Genomic DNA, 17,981 nt, shown 5'->3' with positions numbered 1-17,981 from the left:
AGACACACTTACGGTTGGGTGAAGTCACGAGTGATGAAATCGGAGCTCTTGAACAGTAGGAAGATGTCGCTGAGGGTTTTACATTTCAGAGAACTATTCATTGCTATCCAGTAGGCGTCCTAAAGAATAAAGCACGTGCTGCTTAGTATACATTCCAAGTTAGCTGCTATGAATGAAGTTCATAGCCTATATCCAGAATCAATAATGCATGTAACTTCAAGGGTTTGAAGAAAAAAATCAGGTAAGAAATTTTAGCTATACTGTCAAGTGACACTTTTAAACAAACAATCAGGTCACTGTTGCATGACAGATACTCAGTTTTGAACTGAGATGTTCAGGTCCTCATCTTGCAGCTTAGGCCCAAGACACTGCCCCGTGTCCTCCTCACTGATGATGAAAGAAGGGGATAGAGAGACATCAGAAACGCCGACACTTCAGCAAGAAGATCCAGGTGGAAAGAAACAGCCTGATCAGCTACTAAGAAAACAGAGAGCGTTTCTCTCTGTTTCTGGGGAGAGACAGCTGAAACACTGAAGTTTGATGACTGCAGCATTTAAGACCCATGTCCATCAAAGCTGGGAGAGAGAAGATGACATATTCTGAATGGTGCAAGTCTCAAACGTAGGAACCAAAGGAAAAAAAAGTAAGAACAGCAGACAGAGGAGACACAAACCTCAGTGAAACAAGCCTAAAAATGACAGAGTAAGTTATTTTAAGAAACATACTTCTCCCATAGATCAGACACAGGGCAGTAATGTATTGAGAAAACTGGTGATTGCAAAACAAAAATGTCCAGTTATCCACACTGCATGAAAGGAAGCGGTAGTAAATAGCTGGCACTCAATAAAAAAAAAAAAAAAAATGAACAAAGGAATAACTTAAAATCACAAATAATCTACCCATCTTAACTGGAAAGCCTCAAGCCGTCAAAGATCAGCAGTCAAGAATGACCCAATTTACTCCTCATAGATAAACTAAAAATGAGTTCTAATAATTTTTTAAATAATAACTTCTTTAAATTTCCCAATGAAAAAAGATGATGAACTTTTGTTTAAAGATGATATACTGAACACACAGATTTAACTCCACTGAAACAACAGTATATATACAGAAAACCATGCAGCTGAATAAATACGACAATTATTAACTCTAAGGAAGACAAAATGTTGAACAAGAAAACATAAGCAACACACAGTTTACAGATGTGTATGCAGTGTTTGCAAAAATGCATTTGAAAACTGGCTTCCCTGGTGGCTCAGTGGTAAGGAATTCATCTGCCAATGCAGGAGGTGAGGGTTCGATCCCTGGCTTGGGAAGATCTCCTGGGGAAGCAAACGGCAACACACTCCAGTATTCTTGCCTGGAAAGTTCCATGGACGGAGGAGCCTGGTAGGCTACAGTCCATGGGGTCACAAAGAGTCAGACATGACTGAGCAACAAAGCACAGTGAATACTGATGTAATCGAGGTATGCTATTCCTATCTGAGGACAGTGAACTGCAACAGGAAGTAGTGAGAATAAGAGATGAAAAAGTACTGAACCTTTCTGTCCTAAAGCAGAAACGCTTAAGATGTAAGAATAGAGTTATTGAGGAAAATAACAAAAGATGGTACTAAAATATATGAACACAGTTGCCTCCGAGCAGTGGGAAACAGTGTCAGGACCGGCTGATTTTTATAGCGAGCATTCAGAAATTTAAACTATGTATATATGTCACTAATTTCAATAAGTAAAAATAAAAGATTAAGTACAATGTATCATTCATGTTAGAATAAGAAATGATGAAAGCACACAAAGATAGTTTTCGAAAATGCAGAAAAGTCTTGAATCCTTCAATGAGCTTTGCTGACATTAAACTGTTTTCTACTGGAATAGAAAAAATGATGCATTTCCCTAGATCTTAAATTAAAAAATCTTATCAATGCAATGTTGAAGCAATAAAACACAATTTAAGAAAACGTCAGTTGATTTGTCAAACCGTTCTATTTCTAGATCCCACAACGTTCTAATTTTTATTATTTTTCAATAGAGAAAAGTTTCTCTGTCAAACTGAAGAGCTGAAGTTTTGAAAAGGGCAGAGGAACATTTTCTGAGATTTCTAGTGTAATAAGCAACACAACAGGCTGAAATTGTCAGTTGGCAAAATACAAAGTATTTCACAGACCCAAGGAAATAAATGCATTGCCAAATCAGGAAAATAAATAACAGGAGGAAAACAAAAATAAATTCCATGATATTTTCCCTAGAATTAGGAATATAATTAGACCTTCCGTGGGGATATAAAATGAAATGGAATCACAAGACAATATTCACACAGTGAGAGATTTACAGACGTGCTCCTACCCTTGGGGCACTCCAGTTAAGCTTAGGAAATACACTGCCCCCCAGGGAATTGATCGCTTCCTGGACTTTCGTGGTAAACTCAGGAAATTCTGGTGCCTACAGAGAGAAGGAAGAAATCATTTGGGCAAGTCAGTATCAGCACGATAAATATAGAAAACAAGATAAAAAACTCACAAAGGTCAACACTTCAGGGTATTGAAAATAATTTAGAAAACAAATTACTATCAGAATTTCTGAACTCAGCCAAATAAAATCAATGATCAGATAACATTCGTCAGGAAGGGAAAAGAATAACAAGTGCTCAGATGACGTTTTCCAAAACAATCAAGCCCCACAAAGCTAAGGAGACTGTTAATATTTCAAGGCACCTGGGGATGTGAGAAAAGGAATGAATGGTTCTCTTAACACCGACATAAAACCAGTGCCTATTAAATGAAAAGAGATGATGGAATATCACCTGTGCACCGATTTCAATTCTCAGAAGTAATACCTCATATTTAAAGGACCAGAAGCCTTTCCATTTGCAGGAAAAGAACATACCCCCAAAAGGCTTCAAAAATGAGAAATAAATCATGTGGCTAACTGCATTTAAACATGGCTATTTCCAGACAGGTTTTAATATAAACAAAACTCAAAAATAGGACCTTGGTGAAATTAAAATGTTCTTTCTTTTTTGGTTGATTTAAAAATGATTATATCAGCAAGTAACCAAAACATTGTGCTGTTTCAACCAGGAAATAAGCAGAAATACAGAGGTGATGGGACGTAAACATCATTACGATTCTGCTCTTCCTCGAGTCTTCTGTCACCATCAGGAGCACGGGGACAGAAAGGGGAGAAAGATACAAGTGGGGCCTGCAGGAGAGCAAGAATACAAAAAAACACGGATGCGTTGCGGTCAGTTTTAGCCCTTTATATCTGCTGCCCCCTAGTGGGCAACTGCTAGTACTGAAAGTCCCATCATGACAAGCTCTTCCCTAAGTGGGAAAAAAACTAGAATAGGTCTACAACAAGCTAATGGGCTTCTCTAGTAGCTCAGCTGGTAAAGAATCTGCCTGCAATACAGGAGACCGGGGTTCGATCTCTGGGTTGGGAAGATCCCCCGGAGAAGGAAATGGCAACCCACTCCAGTATTCTTGCCTGGAGAATTCCATGGACAGAGGAGCCTGGTGGAGTACAGTTCCTGGGATCCCGAAGAGTCGGACATGACTGTGCAACTAACTTTCACTTTCACTTCACTTCAGAATAAGCTAAAGGAGTGGGAGGTACAAACTATTGAGTGTAAGACTACAAGGATATATTATTGTACAACATGAGGGAAAAGGCATTTTTTATAATAACTAAATGGAGGAGAACCTTTTAAAAATTTTTAATGATTATTGCTTCAAGTCATGAAGTTTTAGGATGACTTGTTATTCAGTCATCCTAAATAAAGAAACACCAAAAAAAAAAAAGGCTTATGCTGATTCCCAAGATCTAGCCCAGTTATAACAAAAAAAAACTGTGACTCAAGGCTGAGAAACAGACCAAAACATAAAAGTTAAAAAAACGGGGAGGTTGTACTTCCTTTCTTTCTGCTGCAGATGCAGGTGACTGCTGCAGATATACCTGACCTCCGGAGGTCAGAAGTGTCTTTTAGTTACTTAATTAGACAGCGTGCCACCATCTCCATTTTCTGCTTGTCTTCTTCAGCTTCAGTTCAGTTCAGTTCAGTTGCTCAGTCATGTCCGACTCTTTGCGACCCAATGAATCGCAGCACGCCAGGCCTCCCTATCCATCACCATCTCCTGGAGTTCACTCAGACTCCCGTCCATCGAGTCCGTGATGCCATCCAACCATCTCATCCTCTGTCGTCCCCTTCTCCTCCTGCCCTCAATCCCTCCCAGCATCAGTCTTTTCCAATGAGTCAACTCTTCGCATGAGATGGCCAAAGTACTGGAGTTTCAGCTTTAGCATCATTCCTTCCAAAGAACACCCAGGGCTGATCTCCTTTAGGATGGACTGGTTGGATCTCCTTGCAGTCCAAGGGACTCTCAAGAGTCTTCTCCAAGACCACAGTTCAAAAGCATCGATTCTTCGGCGCTCAGCTTTCTTCACAGTCCAACTCTCACATCCATACATGACTACTGGAAAAACCATAGCCTTGACTAGACGGACCTTAGTCGGCAAAGTAATGTCTCTGCTTTTGAATATACTGTCTAGGTTGGTCATAACTTTTCTTCCAAGGAGTAAGATACGTGAAATAAATGCCTTTCAGAGAGGCTTTCAAAACAAGTAACACTCTTGAGCTTCTTTATCTTCCATTCTCCTCTCCCCGGCAAAAGAAATTATGCTTTCTGTTAAGGCAGTAATTTCTTTAGAGTCCCCTGAAGTGGCTGCTTTGGCAACCAAACCAGCTTCATCTATAAACACACTCATTTAAGACCTGCATTAGCTATATTTTCAATAAATGACAGTTACAAAAATATTAAAACATGAGGGATTTGATCTTCAAAGACAAAACAATTTCATTTTCCTATCCCATTGAACTTCACATATAAGGACTGCTTTATATTTCTGTATTACATCTTTTCTTTATAAGTTATAGGTATACAATATAGTAATTCACAATTTTTTAGAGGTTTCACTTCACTGTAGTTATTATAAAATACTGGCTATTCTGTATTACATTTTAAAAGAGTTGATAAATTCCCTCAAATTCTCAAATTATTCAACTTTAAGAATTTTCTTAAGAACTTTAAGAAATCCTGCAACAAAGATCCTAAAATAAATTTAAATAACAAAAAGTTTATGTATTACACAGAAAAATTTGTGCTTCAGTGGCCGACTATGTATTGTATACATACAGCACTTTTCTAGGTTACCTGATTCTAGCCGGGTCTGCGAGATGGTTTACAACTTGGTAAATAACAGGTAAGTGAAAACAGTATTTCTTACAGACATGAAATTTCTACTCTGTCTGGCAGAAACCCAGGTGTCTTGTCCCCCCTCGAGGGATACATAACCAGCTTTGCCTTATTTATGTATTCATTTTTTTATGTAAATACAATACATATTTACATATTCCTAATCTATAAATGTGTGTCCTTTGGGTTCTCTTTTGAGCCAGTTAAAACGTCTGCCTGGTTCCCTCGTGAGTTAAAGCCTTCACGTGTGTTAAGTCATGATTCCATCCTTTCCTGAAAATGATTTTTTAACAGATTTAGCTAGTAATAGGATTCTTTTAAGCTCCATAGCACAATGAGTTGATTTTAAATACACCTAACTCCTTAGTGGTCTAAGAAACTGCTGCTGCTGCTAAGTCGCTTCAGTCGTGTCCGACTCTTAGTGACCCCATAGACAGCAGCCCACCAGGTTCCCCCGTCCCTGGGATTCTCCAGGCAAGAACACTGGAGTGGGTTGCCATTTCCTTCTCCAATGCATGAAAGTGAAAAGTGAAAGTGAAGTCGTTCATTTGTGTCCGACTCTTAGCGACCCCATGGACTGCAGCCTACCAGGCTCCTCCATCCGTTGGATTTTCTAGGCAAGAGTGCTGGAGAGGGTTGCCATTGCCTTCTCCATGTCTAAGAAAAGGTTCATGTTTTAAGTGGGATGAAATCTGCACTTTAACTCACATCCGTGGACTTTTATGATCCAAACTCACTTATCTTTCCTACTTTACCCACCACAGCCCTACCATACTCATTCAGAAAGAGTATTTCTTTAAAAATTTTTAATCATCAAATAAATGTTTTAAACATATAAAAAATATATACCCTGATCCATACATTCAACAATTTGACATACTTGATCCAGACCTTTAAATTTCTTAAGGAAAGAACATCACAGATCCTCAAGAAACTCCTAACCTCCTTGCTCTCCTCCCTAGTCCTTTCTTCTTGCCACAGGCAGCCAGCATTACAAGGCTGTCGCAATCTTCTAGTCATGATTCTACACTTACGTGCGTGTGTCTGCCTATGATACAAAATATTTAAAAATGTTAACGTGATGGCTGTTATTTGATATGTATACTTTTCGCAACCTGCCCTTTGAAATTCACTGTCGTGTCTTTGAAATTTACCCATCTTGATTATTTGACTGCATTTTAAATTGGGCTTCTCTGTAGCTACACTACTGGACTATTATTACCACTGGGTGTGTGCTCTTCTGCCCTGAAAGCTCCCCTGACCAACAACATCTAGTTTGGCCTGGTGAAACCCAATCACTTTTAAATTAATTTTCCATTTTGAAATAATTTCAGACTTTCAGAAGCATTTACAAGAAGCATTTAACCAAAATTTTCTATACGCTCTTCATGCAGGCATTTTACCGCACTGCTTTATCATTCTCTCTCTGCAACCCCCTTTCCATACACAGCTATGCTGGAGCGTGTGTAAAACACATATACCTTCCATAGTAAGCAGAAGTCATGATGCCCCTTTACACACAGTACTTCAACATGTATTTCCTAAAAAGCAGTCACTTTTTCTTTTTTTAATGTAAGCTAGGCAAATTATCAAAATCAGGGAGCTAACACAGATATAACATCACTATTTCATCTATGGATCTTATTCAGTTTGTGCTCACTGTCCTGATAATGTCTTTTACAGCAGAAGAAAAATGGGCTATTTTCTTCTGGCCTAGGACCCAGTCTAGAATCATGCATTGCATTAACTTGTCCTGTCTCTTTCATCTCCTTTCATCTGTAACATTTCCTCTCTCTGCTGCTCTTATCTTTCATGACCCTGACCATCTGAAAGAGCCTGGGGCAGTCACTCCGTGTGATTTCCAGAACGCTGGGTTTGCTGGCCATTTCCTCATGGCTGGACTCAGGCTGTGCACTGCCGGCAGGTGAGGTGTCCCTCTGAGCCTCATGCAGGACGCAGGCAAGGCAGGTGTGCCCCATCGCCGACAAGGTTGACTTTGCTCATATTGCCGACAGGTCTTTCCACCGGAAGATGCTATTTTTCTCTTTGTAACCAGTTAAGTAACTTTGGTTTCCCTGGTGGCTCACATGGCAAAGAATCTGAGATGGTAAAGATTCTGGTAAAGAATCTGCCAATGAAGGAGACCAGGGTTTAATCCCTGGGTCGGGAAGATCCCCTAGAGAACGGAATGGCAACCCACTCCAGATTCGTGCCTGGAGAATTCCATGGGCAGAGGAGCCTGGTGCACTACGGTCCATGAGGTCTTAAAGAGTCAGACACGACTGAGTGACTAATACTTTCACTTTCTTTCAAGTAATTTTGGTGGCCATACTTTGAGAAGACTCAAATACCCTTATTGAATAGTCACCCACAAGCTTTAACATCAGTTCCATGATTACTAGGATGGCTGTAAATGCTGATTTCTATCGTTCCTTCTCAATTATTAGCTGGTGTCGAATTTTCTACTATAGAGAAAGGCTTTCTCTTCTGTTTCGTTTGTTGAATTTAAGCATTTGTTTATGTCAGTATAGGACCGTAGAGTCGAATGCTAGTCCATTATTGTCATTGTTTTGTTATGATGTTCACATATGTGGCCAGTGGGAGCCCATCGAGCTGGCTGGGTCCTCTGCATCATGTCCGCATCCTTCTTCCTCTCTGGCACAAATTCCTACAGGCTCCTCTTTACCTTCCCACCCCCAGTCCTGAATTTCTCCAGGGAGCTTCAGCTCCTTTTAGTGGAAACCAGTACTTAGACACCATAATCAGGGCCCTGGGTTCGTTCATCCGTTCATTCCTACCATGACATCACTGTGTCGTTTTCAGAACTAAGCAGAGTCTGATAAATACACACGTTATTAATTTTGCTATTGAAGTTTGCTTAAGAAGAGTGATTTAAGTTATTTTTCAAAATAATAAATAAAAGCTTGAAATGGTGACTAAATGGGAGTTGAGAGTGATCTGCGTTGAAACCCAGAAGCGCCTCGTGGGACGGCACCGGGCGGTCCTGAGACCGCGCTGCTCTTACCGTAAGCGTGGCCGTGTTCTCGTCGTCCGACCACTGCAGGGGAAGGAGGACAGAAAGAGAATGTTAAATGTGGACAGTGTTCCTGGCTTCCAAACAGCAGTGCTCCATCTAAAACCGACACACACACCGGAGGCAGCTTTTCCTGCACACAAAGTACATGTCCAAGTGAGGTTTCCATGGAATTTCTGACTTTACTGAATGTACGTTAAGATCTCTAAGCCAGAACCATTTCAATTAGGACAGTCTATGGAACAGGAAGTCACTCAGTCGTGTCCGACTCTTTGCAACCCGTGGACTGTAGCCCACCAAGCTCCTCTGTCCATGGGATTCTCCAGGCAAGAATACTGAAGTGGGTTGCCATTTCTTTCTCCAGGGGATCTTCCCAACCCAGGGATTGAACCCAGGTCTCCCACATTGCAGGCAGACACTTTAACCTCTGCACAACCAGGGAAGCCCCATAGTATTTTGAACCAACCTGTATTTCTTCGGCTTCATCATCACTGTCTGGCTGAGAACGTGCAGGTGGGTCTTCCCTGGAAGAACATAAAAACTGAGCATGAGAAAGCCTTGGTGCCAGGCAGTCATGATTACAGGTGTGCTGAGTGTTCATATACATTTAAGAAGAAACTAATAAAAACCAACCTGAAATTAACAACAGTGAACGTTCAATAAGAGACGGTAGAATAAAAATGTCCTGTCTTCTTCTCAGAAATCACTAGCAACAGGGGAAAGAAAATCTCAAACTCTGCCCTGGAGGACACTAAGAACCAGCTCTGAATCTCGACAGGAGAAAGTGCTGCCCAAGACCAGGGAGACACAGCAGGAGCTGTGGGGGAAGTAGTTTCGGGCAGCTGATGGACACCCTGTGGGCACAGCCAGGCATCTTCTGTTAACAGTGAAGACAGTGCGTGCAGGCTGCTGGCAGGAATCACCCTGGGTCGGGACTGGCACTGCTGGAGGGCACGGGGGAGAGAAAGACATGGTCAGACACGCTGTCTCAGAAAGAGTCAGTGAGCGAAGCAGGGGCTGAAAAGGGCCGCTAGCAGCCAATCCTCACCCCTGGGGGCAAAGCAGAGAGGCTGAAAGACCTCAGCCCCTGCCCCTGCCCCTTCTCAGCACTCAGCCACAAACCACTGGCTACAAAGAACTCGATCACAGCATCAAAAAATCAGCACTAACCAGAACAGAAACCAGCAGAGGCTCTATACCAAGCAACTACGAGAGAAAGGAAAGATGAGGCTTCTGGTTAATCACGGACACTTACCCATCCCTAGGTTCCCTCTTGAAATGCTACTAAAGAGATTTAAAATATCACAAGGGCAAAAAGGACCAAAGAGAGACACTTGCAAAGAGGCAACAGAAGTCTGGAAAAGAGAAAGCCGGTGAGGGGGTAACCCAGTGAGCAACAGGCTGCCCCTGGAGCTATCATACATGATGGGCCCACAGCTCCACTCTGAAAGGGGTGATGCGTGTACAGAACATACAGGAGCAAGAAGACGCGTCCAGTCTTCCTCACCCGGCACACCCCAGCAACTCCCCCTCCATGGACCAGAGGGTAAGGTGCATAATGCCCCAAATGAATGCGGGGGTGAAATGCCACAAAACAACAGTTACAAGTGGAAGTCACATTCAGAGTGACACCTCTAGTCCCCTTCTTCCTTCCCTGTTCCCTGATATAGACAGATTAGAGGACTTGTCTCTGTAGATGCTAGGCAATCCCAGAGGAAAGACTTACAGATAATTGCCATCTGGGAATCTGCCATTAATTCCTGTTGATTGCTGGCACTCGTAGTCAACAAGCCCCACACTAGTACACAAAGTTTATGTGTGTGTGTCCCTCACTCTTAAATATGAATAAAGGCCTACAATCATTAGAAGACCTATAAAAGGCTCCAAGATGAGAAAAGAGTTTTTTAATTAAAAGGAGGAAAAGTACACGGACAGAATAAAGACAGTAAAAGAAACAGATGAAAAATATTTTTAAAAATCACAAATATCTTCAAAGATAAAAGAAGATATTGCATTCATGAGAAAGGACAAGACTGAACTCGTATAAAAGGAAAAACATGGTAGCTGAAATTTAAAAGCTCAATAGAATGAGTGGCAAGATCAGGGAAACTTTCCATAAAATAGAACTAGGATGACAAAGAGACAACAGAGGAGAAATGACAAAATTCAGAGAATTAACCCGGCAGTTCTAACATCTATAAAGAAAGAAAGAGAAGCAAAAGAATAAGAGGAAATGATCAAAGATACAATATTTCTAAAAGTTCTAAAACCAAGAAACATACGTCTCTAGAATGAAAGAGCCCACAGCAAGTACACGCAACAGCGAATGGGGAAAACAACAAGAGCCTTAGATGATGTACACAGACGGCCACAGCTCTCCCCATCTTGACACGCCATTTGTGGTGTGACCCTGCCACCCTTCCCATCAAGAAACAGCATTTATTTCCCCACCCTTTTAATCCAAACTGGCTTCAAGACTCACTGGGACCAACAACGCAGCACAAGGGACACCATGTGATCTAAGCCTTGGTGTCAAAGTCTTTACAGCTTCCTTGCCCTCATTTTTGGAATGCTGCTTCCACCACATAATGGAGTGGAGTTTGAGAATGAGAAATCACATGGAAAGAGAAGCTCAGCTGACAGGCAGCATTCACTGCCAGACAGGAGTGAGGCCATCCTAAAACCATCCAGTTAGGTCGAGCCACCGAACGACTATAGGAGCAGTAGCTGACCTCAACTGAGTAACCTCAGAAGGACCAGCAGAAGACTCGCCCAGTGTTGAGCATTAGCGAGGCTCCGAGATTTCACCCCACTTGCAAGCTAACAAGTAGCCTGCCATGGTGCCATGGAATCTGGCAGAAGACAGTAGACGCCTGGGTCAGAAACCAAGGACTCTCCAGAGAGAGAGAAGACACGTCTGGCCAATGAAATACACTGTAGGAGCTCTTCCACATGCTCAGAGCACTGACATCTGCTCAGCACTTTCTATTGTCAGGAGGCGTTTTCTTTACACTCCCATTTTGTAGGCTTATTATGTGTTCTACATTGGAAAATAATAAAGTTATGTCTGTAAATATCCCAAAGTTGAGACTCGCCTATCTATTCTGTTGCTTTATCCTGCAATTATTCCACATCAGTGAGGCTCTAAACTATTAATTTTCAGGTTATTACCAGGTTGAGAATACCAGAAACAGAATTATAATCCAGGAAGCTACACAGAAGATCCATCAGACCAAAAAAAATATATGTAGATATATAATATATATGGTAAAGCCGGGCTTCCCTGGTGGCTCAGTGGTTGAGAATCCACCTGCCAACGCAGGAGACATGGGTTCGATTCCTGGTCAGGAAGATCCCCTGGAGAAGGAAACGCAACCTACTCCAGTATTCTTACCTGGGAAATCCCATGGACAGAGGAGCCTGGCAGGCTACAGTCCAGGGCGTCACAAAAGAGTCGGATGCGACTCAGTGACTAAACAACAAAATGGTAAAATTAGTGTTACCATAAAACACACACAATTCTAATTATACTTCTGAGTTCATTTACCTAAGAAATGTTTGTCAAGCACCTGTTATATATCAGGCACTGTTCCAAGGGCTGGGAACACAGTTGCCCACGTCTCTGTTCTCATGAAGACTGCATTATAATAGAATGACTAAAGGAATGATGGAGGGAAATAAGAGTTATGCAGAAAAATTAAGTGAGGTCAGGAGAAAAAAACAGATGCACCAAAATGCGGTAAACCATACAATGGAGTGGTATTTAAGCCTTAACAAGGATTCTCACACGTGCTGAACTCGGATGAACCTGGGGGACATTATGCTACGCGCAATAAAGCTAGCTACTGCTTGATCCCCCTTATGTGAGGCACGTACAGTAGTCAAAATCACTGGCACCAAAAGCAGAATGTTGGTTATCAAGAGCTGGTGGAAGGCGGGTTGGGGAGTTAGTGTTCAGAGGGTACAGAGTTTCAGTTTTACAAGATAACAAGAGTTCTGTAGATGGATCACGGTGATGGCTGCAACATTATAACTGCTCTCAATACCACTGAACTGTACACTTAAAAATGGTTAATGTGGTAAATTTTATGTGTATTTTAGCTTGATAAAAATTTTTTTTAATAATTCTAAGAGAAAATTATATCCAACCTAGAACTCCATAAAACAGAATGACATCAGCAAGGGTTACCATTAAGCTACTTTACAAAGGAAAGTGAAGGATGAACACTTAGATAACATGACTTCTGAGCGGAGATCTGAATGAAAAAATAGGAATGTCATTAAAGTACATGATTCTTAAACTTTTTCAAGTTTGTACTAAAAAGACTGAAGCATGGTACTTTCCTTTATATACAGAAGAACTGCTTGAACAAGAGGAATAGTTACCATACCCATTTTCTACAGGAAGAGAAGGAAGGAATTACTCGATTTTACAGATTGTAATTATTCGCAGAGGATGTGTTCAATTTTGAAAATCTTATCAACTGAGAATTAACAAGGAATATAGGAAGGACAAAGATCAGCACATAATTGTAACTAGAAAGAAAAAAAGGAGAGAATGGGGCCAAAGCTAATGTACTTACTTTACACGTTAACTGTTGAGGTTGAATCATTACATTTCCTTATGCTAAAATTTAAAGAACATTTTTCTGACATGCCTTACCTTCCTGAAACCACCAGAGTTCCATCATCGAGTAAATAATCCTTCACATTCTGAGGAAGTGGAAGAATGACACTAAAAAAAAAAAAAAAAAAAAAATGCACATACCAAAAAAAAGGCATCATTTTAAAAGACCAACCACAAGCAGAGAGAAAAAGTTCCAAACTCAATTTCTGAATTACTTGCTCCCTTTATTTTAATATGAAGTGGGAAATGTTAATAATGGACATTTGGCAACAGCAGACTAGAAATTAGAATAATATGAATAAATGTTTCAATAAACTAAATTAGGTGCATGTAATTACCCTTATTGACTCTGAGGTAAAAAAAAAAAAAAAAAACAGCAACAACAACAAAAACCAAACCAAACCAAAAAAAATCCCGAAAACAGCCAAATCCAAAGAACTAGACTGAAATCACAGTATGAAGGCAACAAGCTCAAAAGAATTGTGAGTACAAGGGTTATGTGCCTTTAAGAAAATGGAGGCCCGCAGGTATTTGCAGCAACACAGGAAATGACCAAACGAATCAGAAGATCAACAGCACCTGACCACCTTCTAAGATACAGGGTGGAAGCAGGCTTAAGATCCGGGCACCTCTGGTTGGCAATGGAAGTGTAAGGTCGAAAATTCACAGTACGCAGGGATGTACTATGACGGCATTCTGTTCACCTCATCTCTAGAGTACACGGCTGCTTACCTGGGCATGCTTCAGGTGAACTGTTTTCAGACGATCATAATTAAGGGATGGCAAAGCCATACTTCATATCACTTGAAAAACGGATGGGATAATTTGGTTTTTTTACTTTGCAATGATAAATCATCGAAAAATTCTGGCACAGATACCTAAAATAACGTTCTTACTTTGCTTGTGAGGCATGTATTTTCTAAAAACTCAAAACGATGGCGGCCTACGTACGTTCAGAGGAACCATCGACTCATAATAGTACGCTTCATTTATTTATTAAGTTTTCTGTAACATTACAGACGGTTTTGGAAAGATTACACAGGAAAGATTCCTCATGGGCTACTTCAGTTTTAGAAATTAACATCTGATTTCTCAAAGTTACAATTTCACATTCAAAAGCCTACTTCTTCAGGCTTTTAAATTCAACTAACAAATCTTACTATTCTATTTGTAAAGCTGCTAAATTTTAACCAATTTCAAGTGAGCCTTTGAAACTTAAAAGTTGCTTTAAATTTTCATAACTCTAGGGAATTTCCTGGCTGTCCAATAGCTAAGACTTGGGCTTTCACTGTCATGGACTTGGGCTCAATCCCTGGTCGGAGAACTAATTCTCAGGTCTCATTCCCTCCGGGTTGCATCACCCCTTGACTGGGTTCAAAACATCTACGTACTGTTTGATTCCACTGTGAATTCTCTGCATATCTGTCCTTTCTGGAGGGTCTACGGCTCTTATAGGTATGAGCCAACACTGACAGTTCTCGTGAGTCCCTGCGTCCTGCGGTCACAGTTCCAAAGTCACCCTAATGATGTGACCCTGAATTATGTCACGTTAGTTGAGGAATCCTAGATGACTTAGTTAAGAACTCAATGTCTAGGAGTGGGAAAAGCTACAAAAGGGAAAAAAAAAAAAAAAACCTCAAGTAACGTAAGCGCTGCACCAAGCACAGACGTACCAAACGCCACCAAAACTCGCAAGAAAAAGGAACCGAGCCTGAGCAACTGAGGCCATAAACAAGCCATGGCCCGGCATACTTAACCCAACTGTTAATTTAAATTTTTTTTGTCACTAAAATTCACTATGCAGCCAAGAATACACAAGGGCTGGGGCTTCCCTGGTGGCTCAGTGGTAAAGAATCCACCTGCCAGTGCAGGAGACAGGGATTCGATCCTTGGTCTACAAAGATCCCATAGGCTGTGGAGCAACTAGGCCCCAGCGCCACAACTACTGAGCCCACACTCTGGCGCCTGGGAGGCCCAGGCACTCTAGCGTCCGTGCTCTGCAACACGAGAAGCCACCACAATGAGAAGCCCGCGCACTGCAGCTAGAGAAAAGCTGGCGCAGGAACAAAGACCGAACACAGCCAGAAATACATAAATACATAAAATTTTAAAAGAAAAAAGAATCCACGAGGCCCAACTGAAAGATGTAAGAAATGTAATGACCTATTCCATCAAGTCGATATAATTCTATACACACAGACAAATTACTCTAATGGAATGGAGGTTACAAGAGCCTTTAGGAGATTATTCATAACTTTCATGTTTGAGGAAAGAAACACTTAGAAAGGTAGAGTGGATGACCCAAAGTCACCTAGCTACTTATTTGTAAAGTGAAAGTGAAAGTGAAGTCACTCAGTCATGTCCGACTCTTAGAGACCCTATGGACTGTAGCCTACGAGGTTCCTCCTTCCACAGGATTTTCCAGGCAAGAGTACTGGAGTGGGTTGCTATTTCCTTCTCCAGGGGATCTTCCCAACCCAGGGATCGAACCTGGGTCTTCTGCATTGCAGGCTGATGCTTTATTGTCTGAACCACCAGGGAAGTCCTGAGTCAAAGTTCTAGGACGTGTCAAAAAAAAAATTCTGTATTTTTACCTGCATAATCATTTCTGAACCATGATTAATAAACGCCAAATAATAAGGCTGAGTCCATGGTCTCTTGGCATTAAAGTTGACAATGACAATGACAAACCTAACTCCACTCCACCAGAATGACCTGGGCCGTAGAGGGACACCGTACCATGTGTTGCGTCCCCGTGATGTTACACAGAACTAAGTAGACCAGAGTTACAGTGCAAAGACACAGAATACTCTCAGGCAACACAGCTCAGTTGTGAACTGGTAAGAAAATCCCCCTCCTTGGTTTACTTTTCACTCCCAGCTTCATATGAATGGCACATATTTTAAGTGAACTAAAACTATTTTAAGCTCTGGTTAAATCAAACACATTAAAAACAAGCAGCTTTTTGTGTGTTTATGTCAAAAAGAGTGCCAAGCATTTTTAATGCTTTATCTCATTTAACTCTCATGACAATGCTATTATTTTCTCAATTTTCCAGACAGGGCTTACAGAGATTAAGCCATTTTCACAAGATGCTGATGGAACCAAAATTCCCAAGGCAGACAGATGGTCTTGACCCTAGAGTCCAATTCTTGACCATTATACTTCACTGCTGAAGCAAAGAAAAATTTCCTTGAGTTGACAAAAGGTGTCTGCACACAAAATACAAGACACTTCTGAGTGAACTCTGTGTGAAAATGTCTGACCGGTTCACAAAAGTACCTTCTGTCACACCATGACACAAATAACTCTAGCATCATCTCAGACCCTAAGCCTACTTCAATTATGCAAGATAATGGAGGATTGGCACATCATGTAGGAAGATAACGTCCGCTGCTGCTGTGTAAGTTCTTCCTTGTTTTAGTGCTACTCCAACCATCTTCAAATGCAAAGCTTATCTTCCTTCGAGCTGCTCTAACCTCCATCACACCCTGGATAACTTGGGAGCCCATTTCATGTATGAATAACAGGATGGAAAAGAACTATCTTATGAATAACCTCCTTATGTTCTTCCAAATACTCAGGATCTGAAGTTTCCCTCTCTGTATTCACACTCCCCACCCAAAATAAAAAGGAAGGAAGGGTTGCTATCTAATTAGTAGTAATCTAGGGCCAAAGGGGAACAGGGCAAAAGACAGAAAGTCCTCCCCACAGATACGCAGTTCTTTGAGCTATTCACCTTAGCATGGGAAAGATTACCCTTGCATCACACTCCAGATGTCACAACTGCTTTTGAACATTTTGGGATGTTCTCCTAGCTGCCTTGCCTACATTACCTTGAATGACCGGGTGAAGGATGAAAACAGTTAATCCTCTGCTTGCCCTGCAAGCAGGGCATGGATTCCTTGTTGTGGGCCAGAGAACTAGAAAACAAATACTGTTCCACTCCTCTTCCAGATGGCTTCCTTCCCTAACAATACATTTGCTGTTGTTGTTCAATCACTAAGTCGTATCTGACTGTGCGACCCTATGGACTGCAGCATGCCAGGCCTCCCTGTCCTTCACTGTCTCCTGGACTTTGCTCAAACTCATGCCATTGAGTCAGTGATGCTATCGAACCATCTCATCCTCTGCAGCCCTTTTCTCCTTTTACCTTCACTCCTTCCCAGCATCAGGGTCTTTTTCCAAGGAGCTGGCTCTTCGCATCAGTATACTCTACTGATGCTTTCCACTAACACTATCATACTGGAGCTTGACAATAGAATTTGAGGCTGGGTCTCACTATTCTCATTTGACAGGGACCAAAAGCTATTAAGCCCCCACGCCCCACCCCCTGGAGGGTCAGTCAATAGGCAAAGTCCAGACCACCCAGTTCGCTGAACACCTTACCCCACTGGCAATTCTAAAGGCAGGAATGGTGAACTCCCAAGCCTGAACTAGCTTCACCTGCTCCTCAGCCCGCCTCTGACCTTCACTGAGCCACGACGTGGCCCTCCTACCTGTCCAGCACCCTCCCTGACGCACAACACGACGCACGGCAAACACGGATCGACTTCATTCCTCTCCCGACTCTAAAAGACCACTGGGAAGTCGAAATCTGGCCCTGGTGTTCCCATCCGGGCCTGCAGTTTTTTGTTTTGTTTCTGATGGAGCTGGGATTCGCCCCAAATGTTGCAGTCCCCTTTTGCCCACTGCTCCGGCGTAACCTCCAGTCTCACCTCTTGATAGTGAGGCTTCGGAACAGCGGGTACCACGCGGAGAACTGACAGTGCAACACATGCTCCTTCTTCATTCTCCAGCCGCCGCCGCCGCCGCCGCCGCCTTTCCCTCTCCTCCCTGCACCTTCCCGGAACCCTGGTCTCCCGTCCCGGAAGTGCCCGCCGAGCTGGTTTGGTTAAGGACACTTCCGGTCTGTGAGGCAGGGCGGAAGGAGCGGAGAAAAAGAAACTTGGGGCGTGCTTTTAGTGTACTACACACACGCGGCAGAGAAAAAGAACCTTGGGCGTGCTTTTAGTGTACACACAAACACAAAGTGCTGGCCGCGGGAGAGGAATTCTGGAAGAGTTCTGAA

General features: G+C 42.0%; 1 protein-coding gene across 1 annotated transcript in view; it reads right to left on the bottom strand.

Moving 5' to 3' along the window:
* CDC123 (cell division cycle 123) overlaps positions 1 to 17,764 on the bottom strand; it is a 44,832-nt gene extending 27,068 nt beyond the window's left edge. The window contains exons 1-6 of the mRNA XM_052650942.1: positions 17,629 to 17,764; positions 12,947 to 13,018; positions 8,750 to 8,807; positions 8,275 to 8,307; positions 2,344 to 2,439; positions 13 to 119 (exon numbers count right to left, since the gene is read on the bottom strand). Of these exons, the coding sequence (XP_052506902.1) occupies positions 13 to 119; positions 2,344 to 2,439; positions 8,275 to 8,307; positions 8,750 to 8,807; positions 12,947 to 13,018; positions 17,629 to 17,702 (440 nt within the window). The 5' untranslated portion in view covers positions 17,703 to 17,764. The remainder of the gene's footprint in view (positions 1 to 12; positions 120 to 2,343; positions 2,440 to 8,274; positions 8,308 to 8,749; positions 8,808 to 12,946; positions 13,019 to 17,628) is intronic.
* Between the last annotated feature and the right edge of the window lie 217 nt (positions 17,765 to 17,981).

Source organism: Budorcas taxicolor, chromosome 13 (assembly GCF_023091745.1).
Source record: "Budorcas taxicolor isolate Tak-1 chromosome 13, Takin1.1, whole genome shotgun sequence".
NCBI classification, from domain to species: Eukaryota; Metazoa; Chordata; class Mammalia; order Artiodactyla; family Bovidae; genus Budorcas; species Budorcas taxicolor.
This window is presented reverse-complemented; position numbering and strand designations above follow the sequence as displayed.